At 36.4% G+C, this 18,363-nt stretch overlaps 1 protein-coding gene across 1 annotated transcript; it reads left to right on the forward strand.

The window, feature by feature from the left end:
- Positions 1-57: 57 nt before the first annotated feature.
- spag17 (sperm associated antigen 17) lies at positions 58-17,059 on the forward strand. Its single transcript, XM_059523149.1, has 38 exons — positions 58-325; positions 702-842; positions 1,011-1,070; positions 1,356-1,487; positions 1,653-1,818; positions 1,910-2,104; positions 2,262-2,434; positions 2,632-2,793; positions 3,512-3,557; positions 3,913-4,034; positions 4,273-4,398; positions 4,509-4,616; positions 4,803-4,947; positions 5,035-5,220; positions 5,356-5,393; positions 5,527-5,625; positions 5,745-5,899; positions 6,041-6,177; positions 6,338-6,402; positions 6,501-6,755; positions 6,849-6,963; positions 7,213-7,502; positions 7,637-7,751; positions 7,955-8,115; positions 8,240-8,369; positions 8,639-8,841; positions 8,923-9,055; positions 9,134-9,261; positions 9,350-9,517; positions 9,830-9,927; positions 10,713-10,843; positions 11,002-11,132; positions 11,356-11,547; positions 15,668-15,781; positions 15,917-15,971; positions 16,417-16,504; positions 16,728-16,781; positions 16,870-17,059. The coding sequence occupies exons 1-38, from the start codon at positions 215-217 to the stop codon at positions 16,991-16,993; spliced, it is 5,052 nt and encodes a 1,683-aa protein (XP_059379132.1). The 5' UTR covers positions 58-214; the 3' UTR covers positions 16,994-17,059.
- The last annotated feature ends 1,304 nt before the right edge of the window (positions 17,060-18,363 follow it).

The raw sequence follows: 18,363 nt of genomic DNA on the forward strand, positions 1-18,363 counted from the left end.
CGGAACGCGCGTCGCGGAGAATACGCAGATGTGTTTGGTTTCCATAGGTTACCAGGACGCTTTAGGAAACTTTGACCAGATACACAAACGTTAGTAAGAGTTAACACTTTAAAATAAAAGAACAATAAACAAACAATAACTTAAGAACAGTATTCATTACAAGCGACGTCACACTGACGGTGAAATTAGTGAGTTTAATGAAATTTGAGTGAATATGCCCCCCAAACGGAATAAAAGTGTTACTCCATCTGGGGCAACTCCACCCGGGGCAGCTGCTGCTAACAAAAACTGGGAAACAGCTCTTACTGCTGCTGTATTTGAAGAGGTAATCCTAAAAATGTTCCTCTAGATACCGTTATTGTGTTTGTTCTTCTTCTTCTATACCTTCTATACCTATACCTCTATATCTATTCAAATCAGGGATTAATAATTACTTATCTTCATGTTCTATTTTGACAATGTTTCATAGAATGTCAATGTCAGTCACCATTCACTTTCATCGTATGGAAAAATATACAATGGAAGTGAATGGTGACTAGGCCTGTCAATCCCTCTTTTTGTATCATGGATTTGGAACCACTTGGAGTGAGTAAATGGTGTCTGATTATCATTTTGGGGTGAACTACTCCTTAAAAAAAAAAATTCTTGTAAATCATGCAGAATGTACATTGTTGTCTCCTCTGAATCATGCATGACTCTAGAATGACTGGAGGGCCAGTCTGTCTATGGTGCAGGCAGAGAGAGCAGAGGACAAACAGCTCATCAGTGCCCTCCTGCAGGCGGTTCAGCAGCCCCTGCGCAAGCTCTTCAGCGTGCTGTCCTGGGAGGACACTCTGGAAAAGGTCTGAAATTAGCTTCTGTTCAGTGATGATTCACATCAAATCATTAGAGAGTATTATTAATGAGTGACATGTAGATGGGTGTGATGGAAAGGAATGACATTAAATTATGTTACATTAAAGAAATATTAGAATCTGTTGTTGTAAATAAACCGATCTTCGGTGATACAGATCGATGAACTGGGAAACCCGAAGACCAGAAAGACCAAAGATGTTCCCATGTTTTGTGAGGTGGGAATTGTTATTCACCATAAAACATAGAAATGCTAGTTAAGTGTTACAATCACAAAAATATATTGATCATGTAAAGTTTTAGGCTCCAGCCAATCTGTAATGCATATATAATTTTGGAGCAGATTTTAAGGAAAGAAAATAAAGAATCAACCATTTTGATTAATAATAATAATAATAATATATATATATATATATATATATATATATATATATATATTTTTTTTTTTATTATGTTGTATATTCATGGTTTCAACTAAATACTAATTTTGTGCTTCTGTATAGGTGACTGAAGTTGCAAAGTCTATAATGGATGTCGGAGAGGAAATTACTGTGGACCTGATGGCGCAATTAATAAAGTTTCAGCTTCTGGCCATCAAAAACAATGACATCGCAAGGAGGGCTGCTGAGCAGAAGGCGAGAGCTTACCATTAGCTAAAACATGTCTATGTTGACTCGTTTTAGTTATTCTATTCAAAATTACTCTTTATATGTGATAAATGCTAATCAAATATACTATGCATATGTTTAAAACATAAACATGTCTTAGATAAACAGTAACATAGAGTATATGTATTTAAGGCTGTAGAGGATAATGTCCCTGTTAAAGCGGGACTGAATTCTGCCGGCAAGGACCAGGGGGGTAAAGGAGCAGCAAAGGGGAAGAAAGCTGCTGAGCTTCCAGTTCCAACCAAAGACACCAAACTAAAGCGTAGAGGGGAAGAGGAAAATACAATCAAATACATAGGTATCTATTTCTGCATTGCTTCTAGTCAAATATCTGTAGAATACTGTAGTAAAATGGGTTTTTGTAAACAATGTTTTAATTTTGAATTCAGATGATGAGCCTGATGATGGGCCGCAGCACTACATCCTGATTGTGGGGTTCTGCCAGCCTCATTTAATCTCTGCGTTGGACTCTCTGGGTATCCACGTGTCCAATATCATTAAATTGGGCTTAGAGAGAGAGGTCAAATCAGAGGCTCCAGAGGAAACAGTGGCAGACGAGGATCACCAATTACTCGAAGATCAAGGCAAATTGCTAATAATTTTATTAAGCTTATACTTTTCAAATTATATTACATAGTGCATGCAGAGTATGCTGGCCCACATTGGAAGGCTGGTGTTGTATTTGTATGCATACAAAATCAAGATTTTAAATCACCCAGTTTTAACTCATCCTGTGTTCAGAAGTTGAGATTCTGAAACAAAAGAGGCAGCGGGAGCTAGATGTGTTCTGGAAGCAGCTGGATCAAGTCTTGAACAGTGGGAATATGGGATCCAGACTCTGTGATGTTGCCAGGTTGAACTATAGCGTGAAGATCCATTTGCTGCCCCAGGACAAAAGCAACACTGAAGCAATGGTGAATGAAAAGCACAAAGTACACTCTCTTCTACCAAATAAGACCTGCGATTTAGTTTTGTTTCTGTTTCTGTTTAATATATTTTGTTTAATTTATTGTCATAATGCATCTTAAACCCTTGTACAGACCATTGCATGTGATATCATCAAGGTTCCATATATTCCATTACTCTGTTTGTCTTCCACTGCTATCTGCAGCTAGCATTTGGAGCTGCTATATTTGAGGGGGTGGCATGTCTAGTGTATGACAGCCTGGACTGGAGGAGACAGTACAGCCATTATCTAAACTGCATGAGGTTGACCCAGGTGCCCGAGGCCAGCAGATCCATCCCGCAGTCCCGACCACTGAGCTCCAATGAGGTACACGTCAGACTTTACTCACAGTAGCGCTGTTAATATGCCAGATAAGGTATAGGTTTTCTGTGGGTCATAAAGTCTTAATTTGCCTTTGCACAATTCAAGGTCTTAAAAAGGTCTTAAATTGATAGTCAGGGCATTACATGTTGTATGCATTACAAAAAAATATATCTTCCTCAGTATTTTGTTACAAATGTGAAACAGTCTTGAAAACTGAACAAAAGTTAATCAAAAAAGAACAAACAGTCTGTGGGTTATGAAAACCTTTTTCAATTTTAATTGTTTTTTTTTAGCCCATTGGTAGATATTTGTTCTTGTTTTAATCATAAATCAATTCACTGCATTTTGATGAATTTCACAGTAAATAAGACCTCTGATGTTTTTTTAAAGTAAGAGATTTACATGGGAAACCAAGACAAAAATACTGAGGAAGAGCATAATTTTTTTGCGGTGTGATCAGAAGATACATTAAAAGCTATTTCTGTATTTGGAAGCAGAACTTTTTTTGTTTTGTTTTGTAAGATGAATTAAAAAGTAATGGAGATTTGTTGGAAGTTACTTAATTTTTGTACATGATCTTAAAAAGTCCTTACATTCAATCATAAAACCTACAGAAACCTTGAATGTAGCAAGTGCAGAAAAAAAGCTGACTTCAGAAGTGTCTTGAGGCAGGATGTTGTTTTTTTGTTGTTGATTATATTAAATGTTGTTTATGTTTTAGGTTCTACAAACCCCAAGGAAGAGAGGAGTATCAGAGGAAGACCCTGGTACAACATATGATATATATATATATATATATATATATATATATATATATATATATATATATATATTGAGTTTTGGTTTTAAATATCCTTTATATAAAAATATAGAGAGAAATGAAGCTACACAGGCTCTAGCTGACATTAACGTTTTAAAAGAATTCATGTTTTGTCATTAAAAATAAGACCATAATTTGAAAATAAATAAATAAAATAAACATAGAAATATAAGATTTAAGAATCCCGCAAATGACTTTCATGCAAAATGGGATCAACAACAACTAAATATATAAAAATTACATTAATACTTAAGTCTTTAATATTGATTAAAGTCCTAAACTGAACCTATGGGTTTCCTCAGCAGAGCCTGAGTCTCCTGTTCTGAGCACAGAGGTTGATATGAGATACTACTGTGATTTACTGGACAGGATTCCTACTGAAATCACATCTGTACCTCTTATATTGCATTGCATGCTGGAACAGGTAAGGGCACTTTGTAGAATTCAGTATAAACTTCAATTTGGAAATATGAAAGACTGTTAAACATACCACTGTATTAACAACCAGAGCAAACAGACATACATATAAAAATTAACATTTGCACACAGGTTTTATGATCAAGTGGGTACACATGCATTACTGAATGAGGCTCACCTGCTGCAAGTTCTTTATTTCTTTGAACATTTAGCTGCTAAATTTGACTTCCTGTGTGTTTTTCTAGGTGGTGGCTTCAGAACAGGAAGGATCCGATGATTCAGAGGAGCGCTTTGATAAAACAGATCAAGATCTAATCAGTTATATGCTCTCATCTGTCCTGAGTCTGCCACTGGATGAAGACAACAAGAAGGTAAAATGTTTGGATCAAACCAATGCTACAACAGCAAAAAATAATGACAGACACTGGGTTTCTGAATCAAAATCTAACTATAGCTATAATCTGTGCTTGTTCAATGGCAGGAACTGATGGAGGATCTTGGGATCCAGAACAGCCCAAATACTGATCAAAAACACCCGCTCCTGCTCAATCACCATGATGAGAGAGCAAGGAGACTCCATCAGCTTCCTGTGAGCATGTGAACATACATCCATGAAGCTCATAATAAAAAGAAGTTGGATTTAAACACAATCATGTCTCCCATAAATTCTTGATAGCACACACAAATATTTTATTATGTGCATTTTATCCCTATAAAATCGTCTATAGCATATTTAAGGCCCCTAAATTATTGTACACTTATGCAAATGTTACAGGTCCTAGATGGTTTTGATGTCATCAAAACTGAAGCAGATATTATGAGACAAAGCCATGTTTGGACCAACCTGATGTCCAGACACACTGAAAGTGCCATTGGTACACTGACTAGATCACAGGAGCTACTGCACTTCTGCACTGACGGTGAGGAGAAACGACAATGAATAACTGTTTTAATATTACCTTATGATCCAGTTCTTCCTAAAGTAAATTCTTAATATGTATCTTTAGAGTCAATGAGCTGGTCTGAGCTACAGAGGCTTCTCCAGCTGTTTGTGTTTGAGAGTATGCCGTTGACTACAGTGGACGAGAACGGCTGTATTAAAGGATCTCAACCAGATCCTCCAAACCGTACACCATGGGACAACCCTGTTGAATACACCAAACACCGGTACTGGAGCCACAGCGGAACACCAGGTGTGACGAGAGCACAAGAGCAAACATTACAACTTGCTTTAAGTGCTACAAGTACATTTAAATTCTAAACAAGTATTTAAAGCAGTGTTGAAGCCTTGTTGTGGTTGTACAGATACGTTGTTTTTATTTTTGAAGGATCAGCAGAAAGCAATGCAGGGACTGACAGAAAAATGGTATGATTGAAGTTTTGGAAAAACAATTTGATGCTGAAATTTGAATGTTATGTAATTAAACATTTACACTATATTGACATTCTCTTGAAGAAGTGATTGGTTTTTAATATACTATTATGTTTCATCAATGCAGGGTAATGAAGTGACTATAACAGATCTCCAGAAGACACTGATTCGTCAGCTGGGAGACTGGAACTTTGTAGAGAAGCACAGCGCTTCGGTTTTCCCGCAGGTTCCCACCTTCAAATCTCTTACTGCATCCTTATGTTTAATATTTTTGCAATATTATTTTGAAAATCTATTAGAAATTGCAATAAAAATGACAAATGAGTAATCTCTGTGCATATTCAGATCATCCAGTCTGCCTCTGAGACTTATAGATGTGTGGACACATTTCACTGTAGCAGAGACAATGCAATATATGTTGTCTGCCACAATCCCATGAGCCCCCAGAGGATTTGCAAAGAATACTGGGACGCATCACTTCACACAGATGTGGGCTTCAGGTACTTTGTCTAATTCGAAGCTTTGCATGGGCCAGTCATCCAAAGCCAATTTATTTCTGCAGTTATTGATCATTTTAGCTATTTTTTAGCTACCAAGAGTTTAATTTGTTTTTTATTAAATGTAATATAATGTTCTCATAGAAACTACTTGGAATATGTGGCACACTCAATCAGTGAATGGACCAGACAGGAAGAGGAAAAATGGCATATGGAGCAGGAGAAGAAAGAGGCAGAAAGAAATCTTATTCAAACCCCTTCAGAGACCGACAGGAAGAGAGGCAACATATTCATAAATTATGTCAAATATATATATCTGTCTGTGAGCAAGAGATAACATGAAGATAACATATCTATACATCAACTATATTAGTATATTTAAAAATATGTTTCTATGGATTAAATAATGTGCATGTTTAAAATTGAGTTTATTTCTTTTAGATTGTCTAGAGAAGTCCCCAATCTCAGAAACATTAGAACCGTACATAAGAGAGGACTCTCTCAAAGTGAGCTGTTAACCATAACATAGAAACATTTACATTACACATTTTCAGATCTCATGATCCTTACACCAGGCCTTTTTTCTCTGATGTATTTACTGTAGGCATGGAAGATCGAGCAGGATAGATTAAAGGAAGAGGAGCAATCCAAAAAGACAAAGAAAGAAAAAGGAGGAAAAGCAACACCAAAAGTTGGAGAGAGGATGGACTCAGTAAAAGAAAACAAGAAGTCTCCGCTGGCCTCAAGAAAGAGTAGAGAGAACATTTCTAAAACACCCAGCTCGGCCACACTACCTAGAGACAAAACCAGAGACGTTCCAGAGACGCCTCAAGAAGCAGCAAATGAGAGAAGAACAAATGTCTCAAATATATATTTCCATATAAAAAGCTTATAGGCTATAGTGGTGCTAAATTTGAAATGAAATAGCTAAAAGGTTGTATATTTCACACAGGTTTTCACAGGCTACAGTTTAAATGGAAAACTGGTGCAAGTCACTGGCCAAGTTCAGTCTCTCTATCCCTCTGATGGAGGACAAATTGATGTGGAGAGTTTTCACTTCGCACAAGGTTTGAGAATATAAACAGGCTAAAATGTACCTGCACAAATACAGTACACATTCATTTTATATATATATATATATATATATATATATATATATATATATATATATATATATATATATATATATATATATATATATATATATATAAAGAGTATTAGAGCATGCATTTAACTTTGTTGTATAACAGCTTTTATGCCCTATAAACTGGTTAACCTTATTATTATAACCTTTTATATTTGGTTTCCATCATTAGGGTTGACACAAGTGAAAGTATGTGTAAAGAAGGATGGCCATCACTTCTACACACACATTTCAGATGGAAAAAAAGAGGACAAACTAAAGATTATTGATATGTTCAGTAGTCCAGCTGCTAATGGAGTCAATCCAGATTGTGAGATTGAGAAATGTGGCTCTTTTCATGCTGTACTGGCCAATGGCATTCAGCTGTCCTGCAGTCAGAGCAAACCTAATAAGACAAGAGGTCAGACTCTCCAATCCACGGTGCCCAGTGCCATCTATACTGACCAGCAACAACAGGAACCGGTAACTGGACAAAAATAAAAAAAATTAAAATGTCGGTTGGTTAGGTTTTACATTAGTTCTGTGTTGTTTAGATTAGCATTCAAAGAATCATAACTAAATAGCCATTATCTCCCTCACAAATGTGTGTTTCTGAGGTGCCTGAGGTACACTGTGAGCCCGGAGATAACTCCTCTCTTCCACCGTTCCTCAATCTGTATGTATCTCTTCCCAATGGACTCATACTGCACTTTGATTTTGAGGACTCAGCAGGTGAGATGCAAGTTATTGTGTAAATAAAATTCATGCATCATAAGGTTTATTATAGACATTACATAAATTTCTACTCTGTATTAATCATGGCAAAAGCATCAGTAAAAATACAGAATAGACTAGGCCTAGCCTATTTTATTCATAGTTTCTCTCGGTTTGAAGACACAGAGAGCATCTGTAAGGTCTTATCTGTGTTTTTTTAGATGGGGAATCTTATGTCCGATCTCTGCTGATACGACAGAGATTTTATAATTCAGGGTCTAGATCAGATTTGACCTCAGACTTCAGCATACACACTGAGGTCTCAAGGGTCATCACCAGCAGAGGGACTGTCATCAAACACAAGAAAGATGGATCTACTGAGGTATTCACTTACGTACATATGGTTGTACAAAAATGCACATAATACAAATACATAAAGCACACTCCTAATGAAATAATGACCTCATGGAGGAAGTATACAGGATGTGTGTGTGTGTGTGTTTCAGGTCCTATTTGCAGATGGTACAGTCAGTACGAGTCCAGACTCTGGACCAGTGTGTGTGCTGGTTCCACACATACTCTTAAAAGAGGAAGAGCCTGTTAAAGAGATGATAGTGGACACCAAAGACAAGAAAGGTATACATACCACATCAGAACAAACAAATCTCTTACTGAAAATTTGTCACAACATGTACACTGAAAAAAAAAACTGCTGTGGTAATCTTAAGTAACATTATAAGTCTTTTCAATTTAAAGCATCATTGCTGATATTCTTTTCTTTAAAAAAATATCTTACTGACCTCACACTTTTTGATAAATATATGAATCTGAATAAGTGTATGAAAGAGAGAGACTGTAATGTCCATTTACTGTAAAGTATATTTAACGTCTTTTGTTGTTCACAGGAAAGGCTGATTCGAAGCTAAATACAGAGGTAGAGCAACAAAAGTCCATAGAAAATGAAAAACCAAAATACTATCTCGAGGTTAACGGAGGATCTTGGACCACCACAACCCCCTCTGGCTTCAGAGTCGCCTCTGTGGCCGGGAAGGAAGTTGAAGTACAGCCCATACTGGCCTATCATGCTACAGACCCCTTCAGTGGGACAGTAAGTGTCTTGTCATTCAAAACCAACATCTCCTTTTGTGTCAGTATATGATTGTTGTAAAAAAAAAAGATTCATTTATAGGCTGTGGTCACAAGAGAGGACAAAGTGCTGTCTGTGCTGAAGAAAGATGGCGCAATGATAGTGGATCACGCAGATGGAACGCGTATTAGCACCTTCTACCAGCAGGGGGAGCCACAACAGCAGCTGAGCTCAGGTGCAAGAGTGTTTTTATGCAGTAACATAATAAACAGTTACTACAGTGTTGACAGTAAAGGATTAAACCTGATTTCAGGAGAGAAACTGGTTAGGGTGGAAAAAGCTGAATTTGCAACAGTGATAATGGACAATGAGAGAAGAACGTGTGATGTTATTTACGGGGATGGCACTTCCATCAGCGCAACTGCTCATGGATCATATAAAGTAAGAGGATGGATGGAAGAATATGTGAGAGATATACACGCCAACAGCATCATATGTAACATCCTTCCTCTCTGTCACTTTACTGTAGATCTATCCTCATGGTGGAGGTGTCCTCCATATTGATAAGGATAGTGGGGCAGTGTACACATCTCATCAGTCTCAACAGAGATCAGAGAAGGACCCACTAGGCCAATATGTGATGAACCACAAAGATGTCCTATGCCATGTGATGGACCCTGAGGGCAACCACTTTCAAGTACTTTCCATGAAATCTCTATTGTGAATAAATATGTATTGTTCTAGTTATGGTCATCTCTAAAATATTTGTGTATAACAGTTTTTTTAAGGAAAAACTTGAATTTAAATTAATGTTTTTTTATAAATATATATATATATATTTGAGGGGGTGTAAACAATTCAGTTTCTGTGTGGCTGTTGCAAAGTGACAAGTATTAATTTATGTAATGGCTTTAGTTTCAGTTTTAGTTAACAATAATAACACCGAAGTGACATCAAACTCTTGTATCCAAGTCATCCTGAATAAAAACCCAGAACATATTGTGGGCAGGTTAATGCAGATGGTCAGATCACTGTCAAGGCTAATGGATCAGAAATGAAAGAAACAGAGCTTCAACAGAATGCTGGCTTTAAATCACACCCAGCTAGGTAAGTCTCTCAAGAAAATACAACCAAGGTCACTTAAAGACAAGTAGATTGTCAAAGAGATTATTAACTGGAAAGACTAGAAAGACTACTAACTTGAACAGAGTAGACATGAAACTAGCACAGCTATGTAGGAAATAAGGAACAATTTTACAGTTTGAGGTCATTATAGAAAAATACTGACTGCACAATTGAGTATTACAAGGAGCCATGTAATACATTTATTTATTTATTTCTGCTAGTGTTGATTTTATTATTTAATGTAATGCTAATATTGCCATTCACACATTTGTTATGCAGTCATTGTCTTTTATCTCTGTGTCTTTATTCAGTACTGTACATATATATTTAAAGCAGTAAGATTTGTTCTGGAAAGTAGTAAAAAATGTATTAAGCAAGGATGAAATAATTGGGTCAGAAGTTACAGTAAAGACAATTATAAGTTTGCAAAATATTTATATTTCAAATAGATGCTGTTCTTTTAAACTTTCTACCTTTCTACTCAAAGAATCCTAAAAAAAAAAGTATCAGTTTCCATAAAAATATTAAGCAGTACCTGTTTTCAACATAATAAGAAAAGTTTCTTGAGTGACAAATCAGCATATTAGAATGATTGCTGAAGGATCATGGGACACTGAATGACTGGTGAAAATGCAGCTTTGCATCACAGAAATAAATTACATTTAAAAAAAAAACTTTTAAATAGTAGTGTATTTGCTTGAAAATTTGCATTTGGTTTGAATTACAAGTGACATTTTTAAAACAGAATATTGTGTTGTGTCTTTGAGGTTGTTTGTGGTACATGAGGACTGTTCAGCCTCAGAGCTGCTGAGAGCTCAAGATGTTGAAGATCTCCTACAGAAGGCTTACTGTGACTCTTCTATTGCCGTTCTCACTGACCCACTACCAGACTCACAACGTCAGGACACTTTTCATTCAATCTGTGCATTATGTTACTGGCCTCTGTCTTTATTTTCAACACCATTTCTTTTGAAATTATATTTAACACAAGTTTGCATAAATGCAGCAAGTACAATAACTCAAGTATTCAAGATCTCTTGATTGATTTCTTTTCAGAATCATTTGGCATCACTCTGCTAAGGCCCTGCCCAGACATCAACTCTCATTGGCTCTCATCCAAGAAAGACGATGACATCATTCCCACACACCTCAAATCCAGGAAATGGGAGTCATTCCCTTCATCTGAGGTAATTCATAATCTATAGGTGATCCATCAGGTGTAAACTTCCTTTTAGTATTCACTTTGGACCTGCTGGGGCACAAATAACTTCCTTTATAATGTCAAAACAAATCCAAATTAAATATCCAATCTTTTTTCACAAACATGTTTGGAAATGTCTGTTTTAACATGCAGTTTAGTGTGGATTACCTATAATGCCTTGATGGTTTGTTTCCATCTCTGGTGCTTAGAAGAGGACCCCAGGCCCCCCTTTTGGGACCACCCTTGGTTGTAGTCTTGAGTTAAAAGAGAAACTACCAAAGTCAAGTTCCATCCACATCCAACCGGTTTTGGAGTGCCCTGACGTGCTGCTGGTGCGTCAGATGACCCAGCATCCACCTGTAACCGAAGCATTGTGCAGGAAACTGCAAGAAAAAGTCAAGGTGCTCTAATTCCTATAACACATAATGATTGATATGTGATACGTTTTAGGCTTATCAAAGTATTTATGATAGTTATATTCTATATAACTAAAAAGTATCATGTATGTACCCACATTTAAAAATATTTAGCAACATCAATTTGGACAATTTATGCATATTTTTAAATATATTTCTGTTAAGACCACTATCATCAAAATGATAGAAACTTAGCATTAGGGCTGTGCAAAAAAAAAATCGGATGCGTTTTTCATGTGAATCTCGTCGTCAGTAATGCCGTTCCTGTGTTAAGTAGAAAATCACCAGCACGTACTTTCAGATGGAAAATCATTTACTACACAGAGCCATAGTTCACTGACAAGCTACACAATCACGTTCAATAATCGCATTTTAACGGGGGGTTTCCTGGTAAAAATCGCATTCCAGGGGGTAAATATCACGTTATTGGGGGTGCTTTAACCCTCAGACATGAAAAACAACCAGCAACAGTGTTAAAGTCGACCAATTCTGCGGGAAAACTAAAGATTTACTACTAATCACAGGAGCGGTTTTACTGCCAAGGTGTGCATGAAAATTGCATTCAATTTTTTTAAGTTTAAAGTTTGGTTTGGTGGTATGGTTCTGTTCTGGGCAAAAGCTCCTTGCCCATCCATGCAGCCTGTCATGAATGAGCAGGGAGAGCAGCAATAATAAGGGTAAACAGAACAAGGCAGATATCTTTAATGCACTTCATGATATTTAAAAGTATCACATTATACAAGAAAAATGAGTCTGATTCTGCAAGGAGTATCAGAAAGCCAAGTCCTGACTGTGGCAAAAGGAGTTGGGGATGGAGGAGGATAATTTGCTCCTGAGCAAGCAGAAAAGCTATTGAATAATACTGACTAGAGCTTATATATCAATCTCGCGATAGGTGTCATATTCTTATAGGTAGATGTGATCAGCTTAGAATCAGCTGATGCAAGTTGGACTCACATGATCTGCCAGAACTAATGCTAACGCTTAATTTCTGTCAGGACCACTATCTTCAAAATGATAGACACTTAGCATAAAGTTTGGTTTGGTGGTATGGTTCTGTTCTAGTCAAAAACTCACTGTCCATCCATGCAGCCTGTCATGAATGAACAGGGAGAGCAGCAATAATACCCCCCCCCCCCCCCCCCCAAACACAAACGATAGGCCCCAACCCCCTAACACATGACTGAAAGAAGCATTCGGAAAGAAGCATATCCTTCTGGAATAACAGTGACAGGGGCAGCAGCACCTTACAGAAGAAGGCAGTGAAGGGGTGCTTTCCTTTATAAGCAGCTAAGAAGAGCAGCAAGACCCTTTTAATGCAATACCTGAAAAAGGTGCAGAAAACCCATTAGAATTAGCAGCCTAGAATTGCAGCAAACACAGCATACTGCAACCATAGAAACAAGCAATGAACGGATCAGAGATTTCAGATCCTACCTGGCCTAAAAGCTTCAGCATCCATTTAAAAAGACTATATATAAAAGTCTTGCATATAATGACTCAACAAACTGACTCAGTTACAGGTTTGTTGTCTCCCGTGACATTTGTGCTCGTTGTGTAACGTGTCCTCAATCTGACAACCCGCTTGAGTGTAGACAAAAAAAAATCCTTAGCAATACACCCGATAGCTTTGCAACAAGAATGTTGGTTGCTTAATGCAGTATTAAGAGAAATTTAAAGTAATAGCATTTTCAATACTAGATGTGACATTAGCAGGAAGCATATTTCAAGAACATTCATATGGCCTTAAACAACAGCTTAAACATTAGCTTCTTGCTGTTGAAAGTTTAACCGGGTAACAGCACTTGCAGTAAAAACCAATAGCTTAAAGCAACAAGCAGGTTTAGCAAAAACATGATACTGAACATTAGGTAAGCCTTAACAAGCAAGCAAAATCCCAATACACTGACAGCTTTAAAACAAAATCTTCTGAAACGGCATAGACTGGGGCAGCATGCCCTTTATAGAAGAGGGGCAGTAGTGAAGGGGTGCTCTTCTTAATTAAGCAGCTGATAAGAGCAGCATGCTCCTTTAATGCAGTACAGCATCTGGCGTTTAGGCAACAAGCATGTTGCCCTTATCCAGATAATCGTTAGCATAAATAACAACCTTAAGTAGCAAATCTACATACTGCACATTAAATATCAAGCACATTACCTATACACTAGATAGCTTTAAGCAATAGCATATGATGAACTTAAACACACGTTTTGGAAATATTATTTGGATAAGTTTAATGAACCGCACTTCCAATACTAGATGAGATTTAAGCAGCAAACCCCTTTCATACCAGACAGCCTTAAAAAACAGATTTAAAAAAAGCCTCGGCTGTGCTAAGTTTAACTGGGTACCGTTAATGTTACCTTTGTGTCAACATACAACCACTAAGCCTAAAGCAACAACGTACCTAGCTTTCTTTTTTTTTTTGACAGGAAATGTAGCAAGCGAGGACATGCAACAAGCATGCTGCTTGAGCTGCTTAGTAACTGTGGTCATAAAAGGGAGAAGCATACACCCCTAACAACAGCAAGTCTTATAACAGTATGTTGTATATTATCCAATGAAAGTTTCTATCATGCTATTAATTTCATTAAGGGGTCATTAAGACAACAAGCATGTTAATAAGTATATGTAAATATGTACCATATTTTGGGGAAGCGTCACCCCAAGCTGTGCGACGAGGACACGCAGCAAGCTTGTTTCTTTAAGCTGCTTAAAGCAAATTACGTGATCATAAAGGGGGAAGCATACACCCCTTACAGCAGCAAGTTTAAGACAACAAGCATATTGTATATTGCACAATTTAGTATAGAGCTTGTGAAACTACATCATTGAGCATTGCAGTCTGGCTAGTCGCCGTCATGTTTTAAGACACACCAAGTATCTTACAATGACAACAAATACGAATCAGAGGAAATTTTTTTTTTTAAATAGGCTAATTTTCCAACTCCCCTAGAGTTAAACAGTTGAGTTTTACCGTTTTTGAATCCATTCAGCCGATCTCCGGGTCTGGCGGTAGCACTTTAAGCTTAGCATAGATCATTGAATCTAATTAGACCGTTAGCATCTCTTGCTCAAATGACCATTTCTATATTTTTCCTATTTAAAACTTGACTCTTCTATAGTTTCATCGTGTACTAAGACTTTGTGTACTAAGTGATCTGTCGGTCTTAGTACACGATGTAACTACAGAAGAGTCAAGTTTTAAATAAGAAAAATATACAAACTCTTTAGTCATTTTTGAGCGAGAGATGCTAACGGTCTAATCAGATTCAATGACCTATGCTAAGCTACAGCTAAAGTGCTACTGCCAGACCTGGAGATCGGCTGAATGGATTCGAAAACAGTAAAACTCAACTGTTTAACTAGGGAGTTGGAAAATGAGCCTATTTTCAAAAAAGGTGGAGTGTTCCTTAAACGTATTAGGGGATAACACAGCCTAACTGGCCTCTCCTCTGTAATGCAATAATATGTATGTGGGAGCGCTACACCACGTAAATTTATTGGATTTAAATCTAAGAAAAAAAGGTTTGCTTACAGAGAGGAACTGAACAATGAATAAAAAAAAACGTCCATTTAAACACAGAGAGTGATCATAACAAGCTATATCATCGTATCACACTTAACATTCATAAACATGTTTTCGTACATTACTCACAAGTGAGCACATATATATTCAAGCAGATCAGAATTATGGATCTGTAATAAGTAATGAGTGGCAGTCCAGCAGAGGAAACATACACCCTGCAAAAATACTTCGAATGAGTGTCATTATCATAACATTATTCTTTATTTGTATAGAAGCCATTGGGAGCGACAAAAAAGGGCTTCTTACACTGCTTGGTCAAAGCTACACTCAAAACTAATGAAAACAAGCGAGCAAGCGGAAAAGCTGCTGAATAATACTGACTATAGAGTTTATATAGGAATGCTGTGATAGGTGTTATATTTCTAAAGGTAGATGTGATCAGCTGAGAATCAGCTGACGCAAGCTTCACTCACGTGACCTGCCAGAACTAATGCCAACGCTTAATTGAAACTACACCTGAATTTTTGAATTATTATTATTATTTAATTTTTTTTGTTCTATGGGTTTAATAAACAGTCATATTTGGAGCAGCTGCTACAGAGAGAGAATCAATGGGAGAGGATGCAGTTGAAGGACCCGCGTACAGCAGAGGAGAAAGTTCATCAGAATGATCTACTGCAGCTTGTACTGGTCAGACAAGATCTACTGTCACATTTTTTTGACTATTTAACAAATGATTGATCATTCAGATGTCTATAGGTGATATTTATATATGAAATATGCTGGCTTGGCTTTAAATACATTTAAACCTTATGTTTGTTTTAGTCCCTTCCTGATGCTGTAGATCCTCCAGTTGCAATGGAGATAAGGCCTCTGTCAGGTGAGAAAATCGAAATGAGAAGTATTAATAAAATATGTCTAAATTTGTGTTCAATAATGTTCATTTATAATTCAAAACTAATAACCATCAAAATACAATAATCTCCATTTTTGTTTAAATTATGATTTTTGATAGTGTGCACTTCAATATTAGATAGACTCTCAAGGGCACCTCAGTCATGGTATTGCCGGCCTGAGACTCGAACCCACAACCCTAGGGTTAGGAGTCAAACTCTCTAACCACTAGGCCGTGACTTCTGACTTAAATCATGAATATGTACCATTTAAGGGAAAATAAGGTACAAATACCTTTTGTACCTTAGGGTTTCGCCCCATTGACAGCTTTGTACCTTTATTTCTGAGAGTGTATTACAAAAAGCAATACAAAAAAAATGTATTACATATGCATTTTAGTGATGGCCTTGTAACTAATTGATGATTTTTAGCTCTGGCGTCTCTCTATACTGAAGCAGTGCGAGCAGCTCAACATCCCCACAAGCTCCAGGAAAAAACAGAAGAGAAAGTTACCAAGAGGTACTGTTCATTATTTTCTGTCTTATCTATAATATGTCAAATCTAGACCAGAATAAGTTATAACATGTAACAAGCTTATAACACATACTAGTGGGTAAATGTTCTCAGCCTGTGGACTGGTATTTATAGATAAAAAACAGACCACAAATTGTTACAGAAGGTGTGAAAGTGCATGGTGACTAATTGCTCTTAAACGGTTTGCTTTTGACTTCTGCTTTTACAGTGTCAATAAAAAGAAGCAAAAGTCACTGTGGGAAAACAGGATTAACCAGCACAGGTAAACAGTTATAATCTAATCGAATGGTTTCGTTTTTCTGGAAGTCAAAGAGGGTGAAACATAGATGTTTTGCTTATCCAACCTTCAGGCAAGAACTCCAGGAGCAGAGAAGACACAGAAATGCACTCAGACACCATATAGTTACTCCATACTTTCACCATGAGCTGAAGGAAATGTCTCTCTTTACAAATGAGGCTAGTACAACCATCTGAATATTCCTCTCAGGGCTTATATCAATCAGTTTTTTTTTTGTTCTTTATTTTTGTTCTTTATTTCAGAGCAGGGATTCCCAAACATTTTTGTCAGTCAACCCATTAAAAAAAATAAAGAAAAATAAAAAAGTGAAAAAAGTAAATTTTTGAGGTGTATATATATATATATATATATACTTTACATAGTTCTTTTATGTTGGTAAATGATCACATGGCATGCAGGAAAACAAATAAACATTTTCAGATTTTTTTAAAGAAGTGTTTTATTTTGAATATATTTTTATTTTATTTATTTCATTTTTTACATTTTATTATTTAATTATTAGCTGTTCATCAACACACAACCCCCATGATATAGAGCATGTATATAAATGAAAATGGTCATATTGACATCTGTAACATTAAGATATCAAGCGGACCTGTTATATCACCATTGTTGCTTTCTGTTAGGATCTAAACCTGAGCTCACTCACCCTGGATCTTCCACTGTTCTCCAGAATGCAGCGCTTCTCCACAGATTCCTCATCAGGCAGAAGTAGTTTCTGTGAGGTTTAAAGAATAACAATTTATTTAAGTAATATCTTTAATAGAAAGTATTCAGAATTGAGCTTTGGGTACTTCAGCTGATTCTACAAATAAAAAACCTGTGAAAGCTTTGCCAAGGCATCTGTCCTTATTCAACGTTTTCTGCAAATGTTTCACTCCCAAAAATTGTGCAAAGAATTGTGAACTGCATAGGCCATTAAAATGCCTTTTTTTTAAAATACATTTTTGTATAGATGTTGTTAAATCTTATACCAATTTTAAATCCACTCAATAAAAAAATATAGACAGATATTTTCCTCAAAATATATGCCGCTGCAATGTTTTAATGCCAAATGCAACATGATAAAGTATTACTAAAACTAATGCACTCACCAATAGCTATTCTTAGGCATTCACAGTATTTTATTACAATAATGGAAGCAGGTCTGCCAAGATTAGAATAATTACGGCATCTTAGAAACCTAGGGAGAATTAATAATGAAAGTGTAAATCTTCACTTTTAAATATTATTGAAAAAAAAACACCATTAAATGGGTGTGGATGGATACGCTTAATAGGCTACAAATGATAACGAAATATCATATAAAAACTTTGTGAACCAGTTTGGATGCTTACAAAGATATGCTTATTTTAAAATTGGAATTAAAACCACAAATTGTTAAAATAACCTTTCAATGATGGCAATATTATTTATCCTTTCAATAAACTACCTTTGTGTGGTACAAATTCATTTATTTCTGCAGATACACCTGTAAGAGAAAGGCCTGAAAAGCACCAGAGTTTGAAATAAGGAAATTCCCTCACTACTGTATGACAGTTCGCTT

This window comes from Carassius carassius, chromosome 34 (assembly GCF_963082965.1).
Source record: "Carassius carassius chromosome 34, fCarCar2.1, whole genome shotgun sequence".
Lineage (NCBI taxonomy): Eukaryota > Metazoa > Chordata > Actinopteri > Cypriniformes > Cyprinidae > Carassius > Carassius carassius.

What these genes read in the sequence shown, in the direction of transcription:
- spag17 (XM_059523149.1), top strand. Translation starts at nt 215, where the DNA reads ATGCCCCCCAAACGGAATAAAAGTGTTACTCCATCTGGGGCAACTCCA. An exon ending in TGCATTGCATGCTGGAACAG is followed by an intron (nt 4,035 to 4,272) that starts GTAAGGGCACTT and finishes GTGTTTTTCTAG; the next exon opens with GTGGTGGCTTCAGAACAGGA. An exon ending in CAAATGAGAGAAGAACAAAT is followed by an intron (nt 6,756 to 6,848) that starts GTCTCAAATATA and finishes TATTTCACACAG; the next exon opens with GTTTTCACAGGCTACAGTTT.